General features: G+C 44.2%; 1 protein-coding gene across 1 annotated transcript; it reads left to right on the top strand.

Moving 5' to 3' along the window:
* Positions 1-863: 863 nt before the first annotated feature.
* Positions 864-17806, top strand: trmt11 (tRNA methyltransferase 11 homolog). The gene is made up of 13 exons (XM_080857946.1): positions 864-923; positions 1154-1219; positions 1356-1429; positions 1627-1708; positions 1851-1943; positions 2320-2454; positions 2728-2884; positions 6941-7021; positions 7140-7304; positions 7500-7572; positions 7897-8031; positions 12493-12613; positions 17640-17806. Exons 2-13 carry the CDS (start codon positions 1217-1219, stop codon positions 17781-17783), a joined length of 1263 nt encoding a protein of 420 aa, XP_080714072.1. The 5' UTR covers positions 864-923; positions 1154-1216; the 3' UTR covers positions 17784-17806.
* The last annotated feature ends 931 nt before the right edge of the window (positions 17807-18737 follow it).

Raw genomic sequence — 18737 nt, forward strand, 5'->3', positions numbered from 1 at the left:
CAAATGTAAAGGAGTAAATGTTATGTGTTTAGTATCCTAACTCGAGTCTATAAATAACCACAAAGCTATTAACGTGCACTTGAGGTTGAGTAACCTATTCAGCTGAAAACTATACTGATAACTTGATTTGGTGCATAAAAGACAAAGGAATGCGGAGTAGGCCTTCAGTGCCCAGAGAGATCTTGTCGAAGGGTGTCGGAGCAAGTCAGCTGAACTTTTCTGTGCAGTCTACAGCCATAATTCGAACTGGTAGCGCTCCTTGGTGCATTCACTTGCATAGTAACAAACAGACAATTTTGAATTATGAATACATTTCAAAATGTAGCCTACCTTTTTAGATCTTTAGTTTTTCAACAACTCCCTAGCCTACTCGATGTCTTGCATACCATTTCTGCAGTGCTGTCCAGCGTACTCGAACGATCTGTGACTCAACCAGAGTGCTGAAGCGGATACTTTTGGCATCGGAAACAGAGCGACGCCTCAGTGAGCCAATCACAACATATGGATAATGGTCACATAAGTAAAGTGGATCCAATCCTTTTCCATGCGAGACTGGCGAGCTTTTCATGTAAATCAGCTTAAGGGATAACCTATATTTAGATGATGATGCTTGTCACTTATCAAAAATAAAATCGAAACCTCTTGTTTTCCTTTCTTTTTTCTACGTATCGTGTCAAATCAGTCCTTTAAATTATAGGAGACTAAGGCACTGTACATCAATATGTTAGATTACTTTAAAAATCCCTTTTAGATACCAGTGGTTCATGATGCGAATAAATAGTCTAGGAACCTTTTTTTTATGAAGGTGAGTGTCTGGTCGGGTCAATTTACAGTTACTCTTAAACATGGCGCTGCGCTGTAGTCGGACATGCCGACAATATTTATTACATGTAGCCCAAGACAATTTAGATTTTAGACTACCGGTATATATTCATATTGATATTATTTTCATACAGTTGTTTTTATGGTACCGTAGTGATGTCAGAAGTGCAGTTGGCTTTCTGATGCGCATGTTGCGCATGCACATGTTGTATATACATAATGTAGCGTAGGCTACTACTACTTCTACGACGACTACTACTACTTATGTTAATTATATTAATTGTGCAACCTTTTTTGTGTTTGTTTATTTTTTTTCTTTTACATTTCTCAGGAGATAACGTCGTTGCTGTCTATTCGAGGAAAGTCGTTCGACCCATCAGAGAACTTTGAAGAAATGGTTAGCTTGCTATTTGAATTCAACAGATGGCTATAGGAAATGTATAGTATACTTTGAAATCTACGTGGACTTCGTTGTATCGATAAGGTTGTGTGTGTTATCTCACAAATTTGTTGTCCAATGTTTGTCTTGTTAGTCTCCCTTCTGGCGATTGAACGGCTTGTCTGAGGATGACATACGGACAGTCATGGGGCGTACAGTATGTGCTAAGTAAGATAAGATACACTTTTATTGATCATGTGACGTGTACGGTTATACTGTTCCCAGTTCTTTTGAATGTGTAACACTTGCTTGGAGTAATGTGTCTATACCAGTTTCTGCCTGTCTCATGCTTTCAACATTAATGCGCGAAATTGGCACGTGACGTATGTGTCCAATTACATTGCTAACTTCTGATTGTGTTATAGATCAGCCTTTGAATTATGGGGTCATGGAAAAACGCCTAATGAACTAAAATCATCACTCCTAAAATATCCGACAGAGAACATGGTTTGTAAATGCAACATTTAGTCATCCAGATATTTTGTGTTGATTTGTTTTGATACAATTGATTTGATAGGGATCAATAAAGTATTCATCCATCCTTTGTTGCATTCTGATAGCCTAAGCCTTTTCGTGTCTTTCCCTATAGTTGCCCTTTCTTGGAGCAGAATCAACATACAAAATTAACGTTTACACATTCAACAAGACATTGATCTTCAAGGACAGGATAAATAAAATTGATGTAAGTATGTTAGAAAAAGAGACATGCAGAGAGTTGCTGCTCAGTGACTGTTGTCATCTAACTAGTTGCTACGTGATTGACATTGCCAAACTAAATTCAATTTAATTTGGTCACTGCCTGATTGAGCAGTGTGGAAAAGGCTCTTAAGTCTAAATAGCAGGTTCTTCATTGCCTTGCTACTAACAGCTAACTTCTGTCAATACTAAAGCCTACAAGCTAGCCTATTTCAATAGGATAAACTTTATGTTTCAAGTGTTTATGACCGTATGTTTGGAAAACAGATGCATCTACAATTTTTGTTATTTCAATAGTGTTCAGTCTTGTCTGAAAGCATCATTATAATGGTGTTATCTTTAAATAATCTTTTTACCATCAGGCTTTGGACTTTCTATCTTTTAAAGGGAAAGTTAACCTCAAAGACCCAGATCACGTGTTTTGCTTGCTAGAGGACTATGGCACTGACCCCAACAGCATCCCTGATGAACCTTTCCATGTGTACTTTGGCCGATGGGTGAGTGTCATCAATTATTGACTCACTACTGTTTTTCTGACTGCCACCCTTGAATCAGTATTATATGGAGGTAAACAATCATTAAATGGCAAATTAATGTCACCTAGGTTAGACTCTATGTCCATGCTCCTAGCAGGTTTAACTGATGCTTCAGCTACAAATGCTTTAAGCCAGATTCAGCTGCAGCTATCACAGATCCCCCATCGAGTCATATAACTAGATGTCACAAACTGTATTATCCCTTATGATCAGTGACCAGTGGTTTCTCCTCAGATTGCAGATGGTAAAAGAGAACTAATCCGCTCTCATAGCGTGAAGAAGAGGCACTTTATTGGGAACACCAGCATGGATGCAGGGCTGTCTTTCATCATGGCCAACCACGCCAGGGTCAAAGAGCATGACCTTGTATGTGACCCTTTCGTTGGAACAGGTGAGTCAGAATCTCCACGCCTACACAGTAAACCATGGTTGAGTGCAATAGTTCAGTGATGACCCAAAATAGCCTGGTGTCAGACCATAAAGCCTGAAGTTCTCCTCTGTGGCTGACTGACTGGCTGAGGTTTTTCAGAGAAGAGACTGGTTTCTCTTTTGACATAACCTTTCGTCTGATTGTCCTCTTCTCTGACTAGGAGGTTGAGGTTATGTTTTACCAGTTCCCCCCTTCTTTTTCCTTTTTGTTATGAGGGGGGAAAGTGAGTGTAAATGTTTACATAAAAGATGATCTTTATAGACATGGGTCTTAAAAAAAATCTCACCCAGTATGTTGCAAATTCAATGGTCATCTAAACCTGACTTTTTTTTCATACAATTATAGTGGGGGTGGGTGGTATTTGGGTTTTATAGTTGTCTAGTATAGTGTATAGATTAAGCATAAAATAAAACAAAGTTGGGCCTATAGTCAGTGGAGCGACTAAACCTTCACTGGAAATACTGCTTTTGGACCCATTTGATCAAATGCTGAACAACTTATTTTTTTTTGGGGGGGGGGGGGGCTCCTCTTATGACTGGGTTTCATCAGTCTGATATGTTGACTTCATTTATTCATGTTTAAAAAAAAAAAAATGATTTGGATAACAAAGTCTCTCTGCATATTTACTGTAATGCGATGGAATGTAGGCTTACTGGATTTACTGGAATTATTTATTGAACCACACCATAGACGGAAAAACAACACACTGGAATAATCATGCTGCAATGAAAACAATAGATTTATTTTTGATGCATTCCCAATGCTAAACTATGACTGTCTTTTTGTACCGTTCAACCAAAAGTGGTGACAACTTGATCCAGGAGAAAGTCTTTGAAAGCAAGTCATAAAAAGAATTACTACCCACAGAGTAGACAGCTTGCCAGCGAAGTCAAACAGTGGTCAGAAATTCATAGCAGTGTGATTGTTTGTTGACCTGTCAATCTCTCCCCCCCCCCCCCCCCCCAAATGTGGGCCATGTGTAGCAAGGGAACCTCTATGGTCACAGCACAGGTAGGGTCACAGGCATCAAGGGATACCTATATGGTCACAAGCATCAAGGGAACCTCTAGGGTCACAGCACAAGAAGGGTCACAGGCATCAAGGGATACCTCTATGGTCACAGGCATCAAGGGAACCTCTATGGTCACAGCACAAGAAGGGTCACAGGCATCAAGGGATACCTCTATGGTCACAGGCATCAAGGGAACCTCTATGGTCACAGCACAAGAAGGGTCACAGGCATCAAGGGTTACCTCTATGGTCACAGCAAGAGAAGGATCACAGGCATCAAGGGATACCTCTTTGGTCGCAGGGATCAACGGATACCTCTATGGGCACAGCACAAGAAGGGTCACATGCATCATGGGATACCTCTATGGTCACAGCACAAGTAGGATTTTTGGAAGCACGGACCTCAAAACTTTGCTGAGCCTGGCCTTGGTCAACTGGTAGCAGAGCCATCATTCAGTGACACATCAGTGCTGACACAATAGTATCTCTGAGTTTATCGTAGATCATGACTTTGTTAAGGAGAGAAAATGGGAACTAAGTGAAAAATGCCAGGTGAGCCTAAATGGTTTCACAGAGTCACTGGGCTGCACCGGTAGTAGATGGTTAAGGGATAGAAGATGTCAGATTGCCTTGTAATTTGTGACGTATGATGGTACTGTCATCTTGACAGACTACCGGTGGGTGTTTTCTAATAATCCATGACCCAAACCACAATATAAATAAGGCAATTCATTTATCAAAAAAAGGTCAGGACTGAAATATGTCCACATTAGTAAGTTTCATAAAGAAAATTATTGTTGGCACTGCCTTAATCTTTTAATTCTTTATTGGTCCTTAGTGGTACAATTCTCTTGGGAATGACTTATAACCAGTTTCATGGTAGGTTTGATTGTACCAACAGTAACACTTTATGGGATGCTGTTTGTAATGCTGTTGCTGACCACACACCTATAATTCTTAGTGAAATCAAGGTTGAAGCAAGCCGTAACAGTGGCCAGGATTACACTATTCTTCATACGGCTTCAGTGATCAGATTTCCCAGATCATATCAGACCTGATTCCCTCTCATCCAGGAACCAATCCACCCACCTTGTGTGGATTGACAGATCAGATTGTTCTGAGGCCAAGATGTAATATGAGAGCGTACACAATTGGCAGTGAATGCGTCCCACTATCAGACTCGCCCTCTGCTCACCCTTCTGCTGTATTAGGTCCGAATGATGTTTCGTCCTGAGATGGCAAAACTGATTCTCTCAACTCTGTTGAATTGCCTAATAGACCACACTGAAGCACGGGCTGAATTATATATTAGTTAACTGTCTGGAATGCAGTGTATGTGGATTATGTCATGCACAAGTGTCTCTACTCAACACTACTCTGACGGGTTAAAGGCTGGTTATCTTTTGCAATTTAGTTAAGGTCAAATCCCATTGGAGGGCAAAGATCCTGGTAGGGTTGTTTCTCCAGCGCTGTTTACTATACAGGTGAGATAAAGACACCACTGTCTATGTAAGTGCACTGATGACATGGTCCTATGTATGAACGAGAAGATTCAATTATTTAGTCATATTGTCAAACTCTGCCGGTGGTCAGACCACTTATTTTCATAAATGCCAGTTAAACTAAAGAATTAGTAATCAGTAGTAATAACGTAATGTGCTATCTAAAAGCTTATACAAAATGGTGATTTTACAGTTTCAGTCCAGGCCCTGTCTGCCAAACCCGTCTGATCTCGACATTGTGGTCTTCGTGAGTGGAACACACCTGATTGAGGTTCAGCAGAACGGAGAACCCCCTTTTAAAGTTGAGTTTAGTTTAGTTAAACATGGTATGGCAGTCTGAGTTGCATGTACTTTCTCTCAAGCAAAAAGCTTAGCAAATCCTGAGACCCCTTTCAACTCACCTGTAGTGAATTACTCATTTTGGTAGACACTGTAGAATCTGCAGAGCCACAAAATACATTTTCGGCTCCATATTTTTGATAAATTATTAATTTGATTCTCCCGCATTGGAAGCACTTTGATATCTGTGTTTTGAAGTGTGTGTCTTAATATGCAGCCATCATGAGGCCAAGGCAGATGTCCAGAAGTGGCCAATAAAGCCATCTTTTTATCTATCTATCTATCTATCTATCTATCTATCTGCTGAGCTGTCTCCTCATCAATCATCGTGTGCAGTTATGCATAGTAAAAACGGAGGTCAATTTAGGTGTGTCTGTAGTGTGCTATGTGCTCAGCCTTATCACGAATGTGTGCCGTCAGATCTATGGATGGTGTGAGAGCTGTTGGCCAGATGTGATCATTTATGACCCAGCTCAAGAGGAGAACCGGGGATAGTGTGTGTGTGTGTGTGTGTGTGTGTGTGTGTGTGTGTGTGTGTGTGTGTGTGTGTGTGTGTGTGTGTGTGTGTGTGTGTGTGTGTGTGTGTGTGTGTGTGTGTGTGTGTGTGTGTGTGTGTGTGTGTGTGTGTGTGTGTGTGTGCGCGCCCCCATGGTCTCAGGGGTGCAAAAACAACCTGTGATGGATTCACACTCTCACTTTGGTAACTGCTGCAGGGATATGCAGTGCTAGTGCTCTTTATGGTCGTGTCTGCCAAAAGATGAAATTGTGTGGTAGTCCGTGTGGTTGACTGCGCATGAGTTTGCGTATTTAGATGCCCTCGAGTTTGTCTTTTGACCCCAACTTAAGCCAACTACTTTCAAATACAGCCAGCTTACTGAAATAAATTTCAAGGGCTGATCAACAACACATTAAACAAATGGAAAACCATGTTTTCAATATAAACACAAAGTTGTTTAAAAACCATTATGTATTTACATTTACAGTTAGCTGACTCACTTCCACGAGATAACTTGCAGATAAGTGCATACAAATTATGCTTCCTTGCCAGGGGAATATCTTTTGTGGACTGCTTCAGATATGGTCTGCCAGGCAAAAGTAAATGGATGTCATGAGGAATATTTATTAGTGTTGGGGAGTTGAATATATTTGTTACTCCTCCTTCCAGGAAGCCTGTTGGTAGCCTGTTCCCACTATGGAGCTTATGTGTGTGGGACAGACATTGATTACAACACTATCCATGGAATAGGTACGAGTTTATTTGATTTCTGTCTTCACAAATGTAATATCTATAGAATACCATTAGTTAGCCCCTTATATCTATTCCTGTAATGTGTTTTGATGCGTGTGTCTGAACTTGAATGTAGGTAAATCCAGCCGGAAGAGTCAGAAGTGGAGGGGTCCAGATGAAAACATCCGGGCAAACCTTCGCCAGTACGGGAATGAGAAGCAGTATGTGGATGTCTTGGTGTCCGATGCTTCCAAGCCCATTTGGCGGAGGGGGTCCCTGTTCGATGCCGTTATCACAGACCGTATGTGAACCCTATAGGGTTTTATTTTTTCTTCACAGCCCACCTGTGCTTTCTCTACATGTTTAAAAAAAGGCTTACTGTCGTTTTCCTGGAGATCTTTCACTGCTGTTGTTCCTTCCATTTAGTTAATGAGCAGCATAGAATCATTAATATTTCCTCTATGATCATCTCTCTCCTCTGTTTTCTACCTTCTAGCTCCCTACGGTATCCGGGAATCCACAAGGAGGACGGGCTCCCATAAGGATATAATTAGGCCTCCAGAGGACTAGTGAGTTCATCGCCTCGCTCCTTGTTTTCATATCAAATGAAGTGGACCTCGGTTAGCTCCTCTAATGGGCTGTTCTTTGTATCTCAAACAGCAGAGGGCGCCATAGCTATTCTTTTGAAGTCCAGCCTCAAAAGCACCATCACTGAAAGGATGTCATGTTTTCATTTCTGTTCTTAAAAATACTAGAACAATTGGTGCGCGAGCTTCCCTCTGTAAAATGGTGTCCTACAGAATCAGTGTTTTCAATCTAGCTGTGAGTTTGTGGCACCAGTAACTAAGTTTGTGCTGTTGCTCAATGATTTCTCTTGTGTGTTTGTTCCACAGCTATGAAGGGAGCCATGTCCCAGTGACCCTGGAGTACCGCCTAAGTGACATCTTCACAGACCTCTTAAACTTTGCGGCTCATCATTTAGTAATGGGAGGCCGGCTAGTTTACTGGCTGCCAATCTACAGACCAGAGTAAGTAGCATCAACCTGCTCAGACCTTTTTCAGCCATGAGCCCTCCTCTCATCTGTAAGCTGTGAATTCTTTATATCAGTAACACTTCATCCGGTTATTGGATACAACTGTACTGTTTGAGTTAAATGGAATTGTGTGTTGTGAAACAGGGGGAAAAAATTGGCCTATGATGTAAATGGCTGGCCGGTTATATTTGGGATCTCGAAACTCATTTGACTTCAAGGATGAATGAAGTGGAAAGCTGACTGTGTAAATGCTTCACCAGAGCCAAATCTGGTTTGCTCCAGTTCTCTCCTGTTCTTTCCAGCTCTACCTCCAGGTCTTTGTAGTAGAGCAGTTTGGGATGTTACAGTGCAGCTCTTGTGTGTAGTTGTAGCTGCACGGGAGCGCAGGTGTCCCGCGGTGGGATATTCCAGACAGCCTCCACCACAGGCCTGTCCAGGCTGCAGGCTGCCCACATATTAGAGGGCTGCTGGAGGAACCACGCTAGAGGAGGAGACGGAGGAGGAGAGGCAGCCGTCTCAAGCCTCTGATCTTAATTACAGTCCGTAGAGAGTGTACAGTTCTTACATCATGTCTGTGACACACACACACACACACACACACACAGACCACTGTCATAAACCGAACTTCCCCAGCAGTGAAAATGGGAGACCCGCAGGCAGCGCCTGCTGTGCTTACTTGCTGATCATGACATCTGCTTTGAGGAAACAAAGCATCTCAGGCTTCCCGTATGCATCATAGGCAGAAGGCAAACAGCTCTGTTCATGAGAGAGCTTTTTGTCTGCACTTAAAGGGGCTACTTGTAAGCCTGATTAGATGTCAACTAGGGAGCAAAATGATTTCATACTCTTCCAACCCAAGCAGATTGGGGTTTGTGTATTACTACACTTACACCCCTACCTCCTCTCTCTCTCTCTCTCTCTATTTTGAAGTAAACAAAACATGTGGCCAAGGTGGCAGAGGCTGAAGGTTTCATGTAGCATGAAAACATGTATGATGAAAATATATCTTCGGCTGCCACCAGTGCCTCCATCATCATCAATTGATATTTATATGTTACATTCATGTAGTTGAGTAAAACAGACACCGGTAGGTTTTCATTTAAGCACTCAAGCTTTTGAGCTAGCTGATAGGCTAACCATTAATGTTAACATAAGGGTGTTTCTTCACATTATATTGGTTTTTCTAGTAAATTGTTAATGTTTGAAAATTCTTACATATAGCACCTTCAAATAAGCCCGTGTGTGTCTGAGTGTGTGTTTGGGCTTCCGGGAGGGGAACCTGACACTGCCGCGATGAACGGCGCAGAAACTCTTCACCCCGCGTCGCAGCTACGCTTGACCCCTGTCCTATCAGCCTCGACACATTCAGGGCACAGTGCCAGAATAAACCCCACAGTGACAAACTTAACGCACAGACTAAACACAGCGCTCCTCACACACCCACCGTCTCACAACCCCCCCACGACCACCCCTCGCCGCCTCCTCAGAACCCCACCATCACCCCAGGGCCTGCTTGTATTCCCCATACCATTGGTGTCTGGTTTCGGGCCGACCCAAGTGTGTGGGGTTCTGCTGACAGACAGCTGTGTGTATGTTAGGTGCCATGGCGTTTTGTGACAAGCCAAGCTATTGACATAGAGGGGAGACTGTTTGTGTTGTAACACTGTAATCTGCATTAGATTTTTCAGTTCTACATCTGCACTCCAGGGCCCAAACCAGTAGACTTAGGTACTAAGGGCGTGGGTTGTGCGAAGCAATACAAGTACACAATTGCCGGGATTTAGTGTACTGTTGTGGATGTCAGTTTGTATTAAGGCATATGTAAGGATGAAGTTGTAGAAAGGGAAAAAAGGAATTTAGTTGTCCGACTGCGAATAGGTTGTGCGAAGATGGAGATGTTAGTGGAGTGGATGACTAAATCTGCGGCCCATCAATGATTTTTTTTCCCAGCAACTTGCTTTCATTAAGAAAGCGTGTAAAGGGTTTTGGGATCTCTGCTCACACCTTTTTGCCTACACCTGAGGTGCCATATCGAAACCATGCCACCTGGAAGATCTGAGAGGTTTAACTTCAAACGCAGCCGTTTTATTGTCCAGCTACCGGCAGCCAAGTCATTTGCAGCTCAGTGCTGTACCGGTTCTTTCCATGTGGGGGTGTATTCCATTCGCTGCGACGGCCCCGAGAAGGGCTGTCCCCCGACTGGTGGCGGGGAGCCTTGACTGAGTGGATCTGGAGAGGCAGATTGTGTAGCAACAAAGTTGTTTATAAACACTGGTGTCAGAGGAGGGGAACGACTGCCGCAGGAATCCGGAGCAGTGGTGCCGCATGGTCCTTTTAACAGCCACCAGTGGAAGCGGCGCCTGCCTGGGTCCCCCAACACAGCGCACAGGCCTGGGGAATGAGGTCAGCCCCCCGAGTCCCCTGCCACTACCATTCTATGGTCCAATTAAAGGGGCTTCCGTCGCTGTGGGACCCACTGCCGCACCCGTCCCCAACCCCCACCTTCGCCCCACACACACACAGACACACACCCACACACACCCACCCACCCTCTCCCCACTCTGCTTTCAGACTCTGATCTGGGCTCTGTGGCTTTTTCTGCGCGTTAGCTTATATTCCCCACTGGCTTCTTTAAGTTTTGCGACGTGTTGCTGTTAAGTGTGTTTAAGGTGTTCCGACCGCCGTGGCCTTGTTTCCTTCTGTGTCAGCTGTTCTGGCAAAACCCAGAGTTTGCTTTTCAATCAGTGCGAAAGACATTAGCCAAATTGCAAAGCTCAGAGACTGTTGCATGTAGACCCCCCCAGTCTATACTGGCCCAGACCCTCAGGCAGATGGTAGTGCCAAACTTCACCTGTGGGGACTTCTCATCTTACTACAATACTTACTGCAACAACAACTATTCACAGGTGTCCACAAATGTTATGGCTGTCTGACTGTGAAACTGTCTAAGCCCCATCACACACACACACACACACACACACACACTCATATATAAGAAAAAGAAACATAGTCATAATTGCCATTTGAAACTTGGCCGTGCTGCTCCCACACATTACGGTGCAGCAGACACATATATTCCATTGTGTCCATGGCAACGCGGGCACAGACAAGACTGAGTGAAAATCTCCCACCAGCATCAGCTCACTGTTTCTTCAGAACATTGGCAAACGTGTGCGTATCAGCAACCCCGTAACACACCTCAGCCTTGACACGTTCCACCTCTGGGCCACCATCTCTGCAACCTGACAGTGGCAGTATATTACAGTGCACTCTGCAGAGGTGGTAATCATTTGCTCCTAGCGTAGGCTTGTGAAAGTCAAACTGCCATATGGACGTGCCTCTTCCCTGTCTGGGAGAGTGTGCTTATTTAACTGAGGCGTAGGGAAATGGCTGCTTCTTTATGGGTGTGCTTCTGAGAAATCTGAAGATGGGTATCGGATGGGCTTTTCTCTGCAACCGTTGCTTCTGACAATTGCCAGGCCCGAGTTTGGTCTGAACTTGGGGGTATTCCAAGTACGTGGTTTGGTGGCGAACCTGGATAAGTCAACTCAGAGTAAGTGACAAACCTCCTAATAGAAGAGCCCTCTGGCCTCTTTCTCCTAGCAAAACAAAGCCATAGGGCTCTTCTATTAGGAGGCTTATCACTAACTCTGAGTTAACTTGCCCAGGTGCCCAAGTGCTTTATCATGCACTTGGAATACCCCCGGTTTGTTAGACTGTTAATGTATACCCCCCTCTCATTCTTCAGTGTTGGAAGCCTGCAATGTTTACTGGAGAGGCTCTCAGTATGCATGGCTTTGGTTGTCAAAAACCAAATCTTACATTTCAACTGGGCTACCTTTCAAACATAATCAGACTGTTTTCCCCCATTCGTAAACATCAGAAACAAAATATTAAAGCAAACATGCTGAGGATTGATAGTTGGAGAAGTGGGTATTTGAGTTTTTGTGGAACCACTTGACAGTAATTAATGCGTTCAGTGGCTTTCAGCGCAACAGTGTTTATGGGCTTGTTTAATACATTTCCCTCCTCAGATTTCGTTGTGGCAGTGAAGCTATAACATTAATTCAATTTTATTTTATGAGTAAAGTATGCTTTTATTGTACCATTACTTTGCGAGGCAGGAAAAACCACTTGCGGTGACCGCTAGGAACAGCTTCAGAGTCCGATGCGTGTTCTGATCATTCGAATGACTCAGTGATGACCCATCAGCCTCCGGTTCCTTTGGATCAGGCAAAGTTCTTGAAACAGGCTCTGGTCCATGTCAAAGAACATAGAGAACTGAACATATAACAACATAAAAGTGAATGAACGTACACCTTTTAATTGCCAGATCAGATGCCCTTTGGTGTCCTCTGTAGTTTTTGAGGGGACTTCTTCCTGCTCTTTGCTCTGTGTGCTACATGGAGTAACTGACTGACATTAAGTGTGGCTGCTGCTGCTTGCTCTCCGTAGGTACTGTGAGGAGATGATTCCCATGAACCCCTGCCTGAGTCTCCTTAGCAACTGTGAGCAGGTCCTCTCCACTCACACATCACGAAGGCTCATCACCATGGAGAAGACCAAAGAACCAGAGGTGGGTGGGTGGGTGTGTGTGTGTGTGTGTGTGTACTGAATATGTGAATTTGTAATGTGTTTGTCTGTGCATGCGTGTACAGTCGTGGCCAAAAGTTTTGAGAATGACACAAATATGCATTTTCACAAAGTTTGCTGCTTCAGTGTCTTTAGATATTTTTGTCAGATGTTACTATGGAAGGCTGAAGTATAATTAAATATGTTTAATAAGTGTCAATGGCTTTTATTGGCAATTACATGAAGTTAATGCAAAAAGTCAATATGTGCAGTTTTGACCCTTTTTTTTCAAGACCTCTGCAATCCGCCCTGGCATGCTGTCAATTAACTTCTGGGCCACATCCTGACTGATGGCCGCCCATTCTTGCATAATCAATGCTTGGAGTTTGTCAGAAATAGTTTTTTTTTGTTTGTCCACCCGCCTCTTGAGGATTGACCACAAATTCTCAATGGGATAAAGGTCTGGGGAGTTTCCTGGCCAATGGACCCAAAATATCAATGTTTTGTTCCCCGAGCCACTTAGTTATCTTCTGCCTTATGGCAAGGTGCTCCATCATGCTGGGAAAGGCATTGTTCATCACCAAACTGTTCCTGGATGGTTGGGAGAAGTGGCTCTCGGAGGATGATTTGGTACCATTCTTTATTCATGGCTGTGTTCTTAGGCAAAATTATGAGCGAGCCCACTCCCTTGGCTGAGGAGCAACCCCACACATGAAGGATCTAAGGATGCTTTTCTGTTGGCTTGACACAGGACTGATGGTAGCTCTCACCTTGTCTTCTCCGGATAAGCTTATTTGCAGATGCCCCAAACAATCGGAAAGGGGATTCATCAGTGAAAATGACTTTACCCCAGTGGAGAGAATGGCTTCTTTGCTGCCCTTCTTGAAACCAGGCCATCCTCCAAAAGTATTCGCCTCACTGGGCGCGCAGATGCACTCAAACCTGCCTGCTGCCATTCCTGAGCAAGCTCTGTGCTGGAGGTGACCCGATCCCGCAGTTGAATCATGTTTAGGAGACGGTCGTGGCGCTTGCTGGACCAAAACATCCTCCGAGAGCCACTTCTCCCAACCATCCAGGAACAGTTTGGTGATGAACAATGCTTTTCCCAGCATGATTGGCCAGGAAACTCCCCAGACCTTTATCCCATTGAGAATTTGTGGTCAATCCTCAAGAGGCGGGTGGACAAACAAAAAAAAACTATTTCTGACAAACTCCAAGCATTGATTATGCAAGAATGGGCCGCCATCAGTCAGGATGTGGCCCAGAAGTTAATTGACAGCATGCCAGGGCGGATCGCAGAGGTCTTGAAAAAAAAGGGTCAAAACTGCACATATTGACTTTTTGCATTAACTTCATGTAATTGCCAATAAAAGCCATTGACACTTATTAAACATATTTAATTATACTTCAGCCTTCCATAGTAACATCTGACAAAAATATCTAAACACACTGAAGCAGCAAACTTTGTGAAAATGCATATTTGTGTCATTCTCAAAACTTTTGGCCACGACTGTATATGTGTATCTCTATCTCTGTGTGTGTGTGTGTGTGTGTGTGTGTTTGTGTTTGAGGATGTATGTGCTGGCGTCTATCTCTGCATCCATGTGTATGTGAATGCGTATATATGTACATCTCTATGTCTGTGTGTCTGCATGTGTATATGAATGCGTGTATATGTGCATCTCTATGTCTGTGTGTCTGCATGTGTATATGAATGCGTGTATATGTGCATCTCTATGTCTGTGTGTCTGCATGTGTATATGAATGTGTGTATATGTGCATCTCTATGTCTGTGTGTCTGTGAATGCGTATATATGTACATCTCTATGTCTGTGTGTCTGCATGTGTATATGAATGTGTGTATATGTGCATCTCTATGTCTGTGTGTCTGTGAATGCGTATATATGTACATCTCTATGTCTGTGTGTCTGCATGTGTATATGAATGTGTGTATATGTGCATCTCTATGTCTGTGTGTCTGCATGTGTATATGAATGTGTGTATATGTGCATCTCTATGTCTGTGCGTGTGAGTGGGTGTTAGTGCCCTGGGAGATGGATCCCCTCACATGATTCTGATTAATTTGTGTATGCCTGTGGTATGCACATTGCACACAGGAGATTATGTTAGTTTATGCATGCTGTACGGATGGTGTGTGCCTCAGAATATGTTTACTCTCTGTATGCAAGCATTTCACATTTACAAGTGTTTCAGTGTGTGTGTGTGTGTGTGTGTGTGTGTGTGTGTGTGTGTGTGTGTGTGTGTGTGTGTGTGTGTGTGTGTGTCAGTCAGTGTGTGTCAGCAGGGCATAGCCTGTGTGACTGAGCTGAAAAGTTACAGGGAGCTGTAGATAATGCTTACACGCAAGGCTTGGGAGGAAATCCTACCATCTGGCTGCGGTTGGCTCACTTTTTTTATACTAAACTTAATGACTTAATCACACATTGTATGGAAAATAATCCATCTTTGGATTTGACAACCTTCACCGCTTCACTTCACAAAACCCCAAATTGTTCCCATAAAGGCGTGTGTGAATCATATACACACACACTCTCTGTCACACACACGCACACAAACAAACAAACACACATACACACACTGCTACTGTTGTCTGTACTGACTGGCTTGTGTCTCAAGCTTCCTGTCCTTTAGACCTGGACTTCATGGGCTAGACATCCCATAACCCTCATGGAGCCTGGTTCTCTCTCTTTCTCTCTCTCCCTCTCTCTCTTTCTCTTTCTGTCTCTCTCTATCTTCTTTTTCTTTCCCCTTCTTTGTGCCTCTCCAGGGGCACCCTCAGAGAGAGCGGTGGTAAGGTTGAAATGATTGCAGCTCCAGGTTTGGCTCGTGAAGAGACTGGTCTGTCAGGGTTTCACCTTGGTCTCTGCTTTGGCTACTGGCTCAGCATTTGGCCCCAAAATATGATAAACGGATGTTTACCACAGACCCTTGCCTGTGCATCAGCAGTAGCCAAGCCACTCGAGATGTGAAGTTTGTTTGTTTAAAGTGTCTCGAGCTCCTCTCTTCAGTCATCGTCAAGTTTTGACATCAAGTTAATCATGATTCTGTTCTCTGTGGGGACTGATATCACAAGTGGCACTGTGCGATTTGAAGACTGCCAAGAGTACACTGCAACACTGCTATGTTATATTTTTACTGTGGGCCCCATATGGTCTCCGACATCAAACTGCTGACTGTACATGTAGCGTTATAGTCTGTAGCACATTAGCACACAGAGCAAGTCAACAGTTCTATTTATCGTGAACTGGTCCAAATACAAAGAAGGGCACAAATCCTGTTTTTCCTCTGGCACTGGACAGTCATAGAGCTTTGACGGGAAATTCAAAGTAAGCTTTTACCGTAAGAGTGACTCTTTACGTCTAAAAATGAGTCTTGTCATCACAGTTGGGGGAAATTAATATTTAGAACGGTGTGAGGTGGTCGTCAGCCAGCCCTGGACTGTCAAACAACACTCATCGTACCCTTCACCTCTGTCACCGTCTCTCTCTTTCTCTCTCTCTCTCTCTCTCTCTTTCTCTCCCTCTCTCTCGTCCGTGTCTTGGCTCTGAGCCTCGCTGTGTCCTTACCTCCCCCACTCTCTGTCGTCCTCAACCTCTCTCTTTCTACCCACACCCCCTCCCGCCACCCCCAAAAACATCTCCCGTCTACGTATTGTACCACCCTTCCCCTGAACTGGTCCGATTTCACCACACTTGGTCCGCCGTGGTCCCACTTGCCTTAAAAGTTCTCTTACGTCCCTCAACAACCTTAGTGCTTATTTGTTCTACTTCAGTGTGTTGGCCATATAGAGTTGGTTTGACTTTGGCACATGGTGGGTGTCTGCAGTGGTGTGCCACAGACATCAACGCTGCCCTGGTGAAGTGGGTATGCTCTTATTATTTTTTTAAGCAGCCCATACAGCACAGGATAAACAACCTGTTTTGAGAAGTGGGTATACGCAATGCTGAAAGTAGTGGGTATACTCCGTATGCCAGTGTATACCCTGGACTACACCACTGGCTGTTTGTTGCCAGTTAAGCCAGCAACACCAAGTCCTTGCGTAGAACACGCTGACTTGACAGTGAATGGCTATAGTCGAAAGCGTAACTAAACGGCAGCATAAAGCTGATAAATCTTTGGCATTTCCATGATACCCTCAAGGGAGTTCAAAGAGATGGATGCGAAGTGAATTGAGCTCAAGGGAGATCTGCAGGACGCTTATACATAGGAAAATATTTCCGTAGTTTCCATGTTCTGCTGGGACACGGAGCCTTACTTTCTAAACCACAGGCAGGTGTTCTTTTGGGCTCCTGCTCATCTTCTGCCAGCCCTTGATGTTACTTTTATCTAAATGGCTTCAGATGGTTTGTTGTTTGGACACACAGCTTTTGTTGTGGACAGGGGTGGCATCCTGGTCGTGCTACACGAGGGGCGGCCGGGCTGACGAGTTACCCAGCAGGGAGGCTGGGTGAAGGAGGACGGAGCAGGCGTGGCAGTGACGTCTCAAAGTCACTCGCAGCACCTTGAGCCTCGTAACTCCACGTGTGTCTGTTGGCCTGGCCGCGTGCTCTTGGCCCAGAGAGCAGCCAGAGCTCCCTACCAGCCCTCAGCCCCCTCACCAGAGAGGAAAATCTGAGCATGCTGAGTGTCAGCAAAACCTTTATTGCACGCCGCACGTCGAAGTTGTGAATGGATGGTACACAGGATCACTTTAGCGGCCAGTTTACTAGAGATGCGTGTGTGTGTGTGTGTGTGTGTGTGTGTGTGTGTGTGTGTGTGTGTGTGTGTGTGTGTTTATTTGTGTTAGAAGAGTTGTTAAGGTAAGGAGCAAGGGGCTCACCGCAGAGTGTTTGTTTCATCTCTCCTCTTCATCCCCGTCTCTTGTCTTTCCTGTCTCATAGTCAGTCTCTCTCTATCTCTCTATCTCTCTATCTCTCTATCCCTCTCTCTTTTGTGATACAACTTCCCTTTTTTTTGTGATCGCTTATCTTTCTCAAGGACTCTTATCCTCTCTCTCCTCTTCTCGCCAGGAGGAAGATGCTCTGGCTCAACTGACAGACCCGCGCTACGGCCCGTACGAGGGACTGGACTCCTTCAGAGATAAGTACTTCAGCGGCGTCACCAAGAGAAACAAGGAAGAAGAGCTCAGAACGCCCCCCGATGGAAGGGAGTAACACATCTGGCAGTGGAGCTGAAGGCCCCGATCTCACTAGCATTGCGTTTTTTTTATTTGTGGCGTCAATGACTTATTTCCAATAAATGATTTTTTTAATCTGTTTTAAACTCACTGGTTTCCATCTCTGTGTCATCATGTAAATCTGTAACCTGGGTACCAGCCGAACTTAGCCCCGCCCGCAACATTTGAGGTCTGGAAGTTTGGTTTGGCATTGCTCCGTTGGGGAGAAACTATCTCAGATCAAAAATAGGTTCGGACCAATCAAATTGAAAAGATGTTTTTACTGTCCTTCCTACGGGATTCAGCAAAAGTTTAATTTATCAGCTGGTCCCGATGACTACTACGTTGCTCTGATTGGTTGTAGCTCTATCCAATTGAGCGAAGAGGCTTTGGCCGGTTTAAACACGCTCCATAATCACAGCCCAATGGAGCAGTATCAGACAAATATTATTACTAGAATTATGGGTATGACATCGTCAGGCTAGTAAATCGGCTGAATCCGAGAGGAATGAGGTGTTTAAATTCTGTATTTTTATCATCATTACTGACGAAATGTGCATCACGATGATGATAAAGATGAAGTGTCAAAAGCCTTTCTAATGAGGGAGTTAGGCAAGTCAGGTATCAGTTTGTCAGATTCACAGACACACAGAGGTAGGGTTCATGCTGTTTCACATGGAACAGCGTCTCAAGAGGTCACCTGTGCACTTTGACCTTGTGAAATGAGCAGCACCTGGTGTCGAGCAGGGGCAGAGTTCTGAGAGAAGACTCAGTGGGTCATCGTATCCCAGAGCAACACACTGATTACAAAACACTCACAAACTATCCTCACGCCATCCGGAGGGCCCTGGTTTGAGATGCCTTATGAAAGAGGCCGCACAGAGTTCAAAGACCTGCCCATGACCATCCTGCCAATACACCTGATTTTCAAAACATAGTCCATAGTCTTATG

The sequence above is a fragment of the Sprattus sprattus genome, assembly GCF_963457725.1.
Source record: "Sprattus sprattus genome assembly, chromosome: 19".
Classification (NCBI taxonomy): Eukaryota; Metazoa; Chordata; class Actinopteri; order Clupeiformes; family Clupeidae; genus Sprattus; species Sprattus sprattus.

Excerpts from the sequence above, each read along its gene's own strand:
- trmt11 (XM_080857946.1), top strand. Across the intron at positions 1,944-2,319 it reads ACAGGATAAATAAAATTGAT|GCTTTGGACTTTCTATCTTT; the intron begins GTAAGTATGTTA and ends TTTTACCATCAG. Across the intron at positions 7,573-7,896 it reads ATTAGGCCTCCAGAGGACTA|CTATGAAGGGAGCCATGTCC; the intron begins GTGAGTTCATCG and ends TTTGTTCCACAG.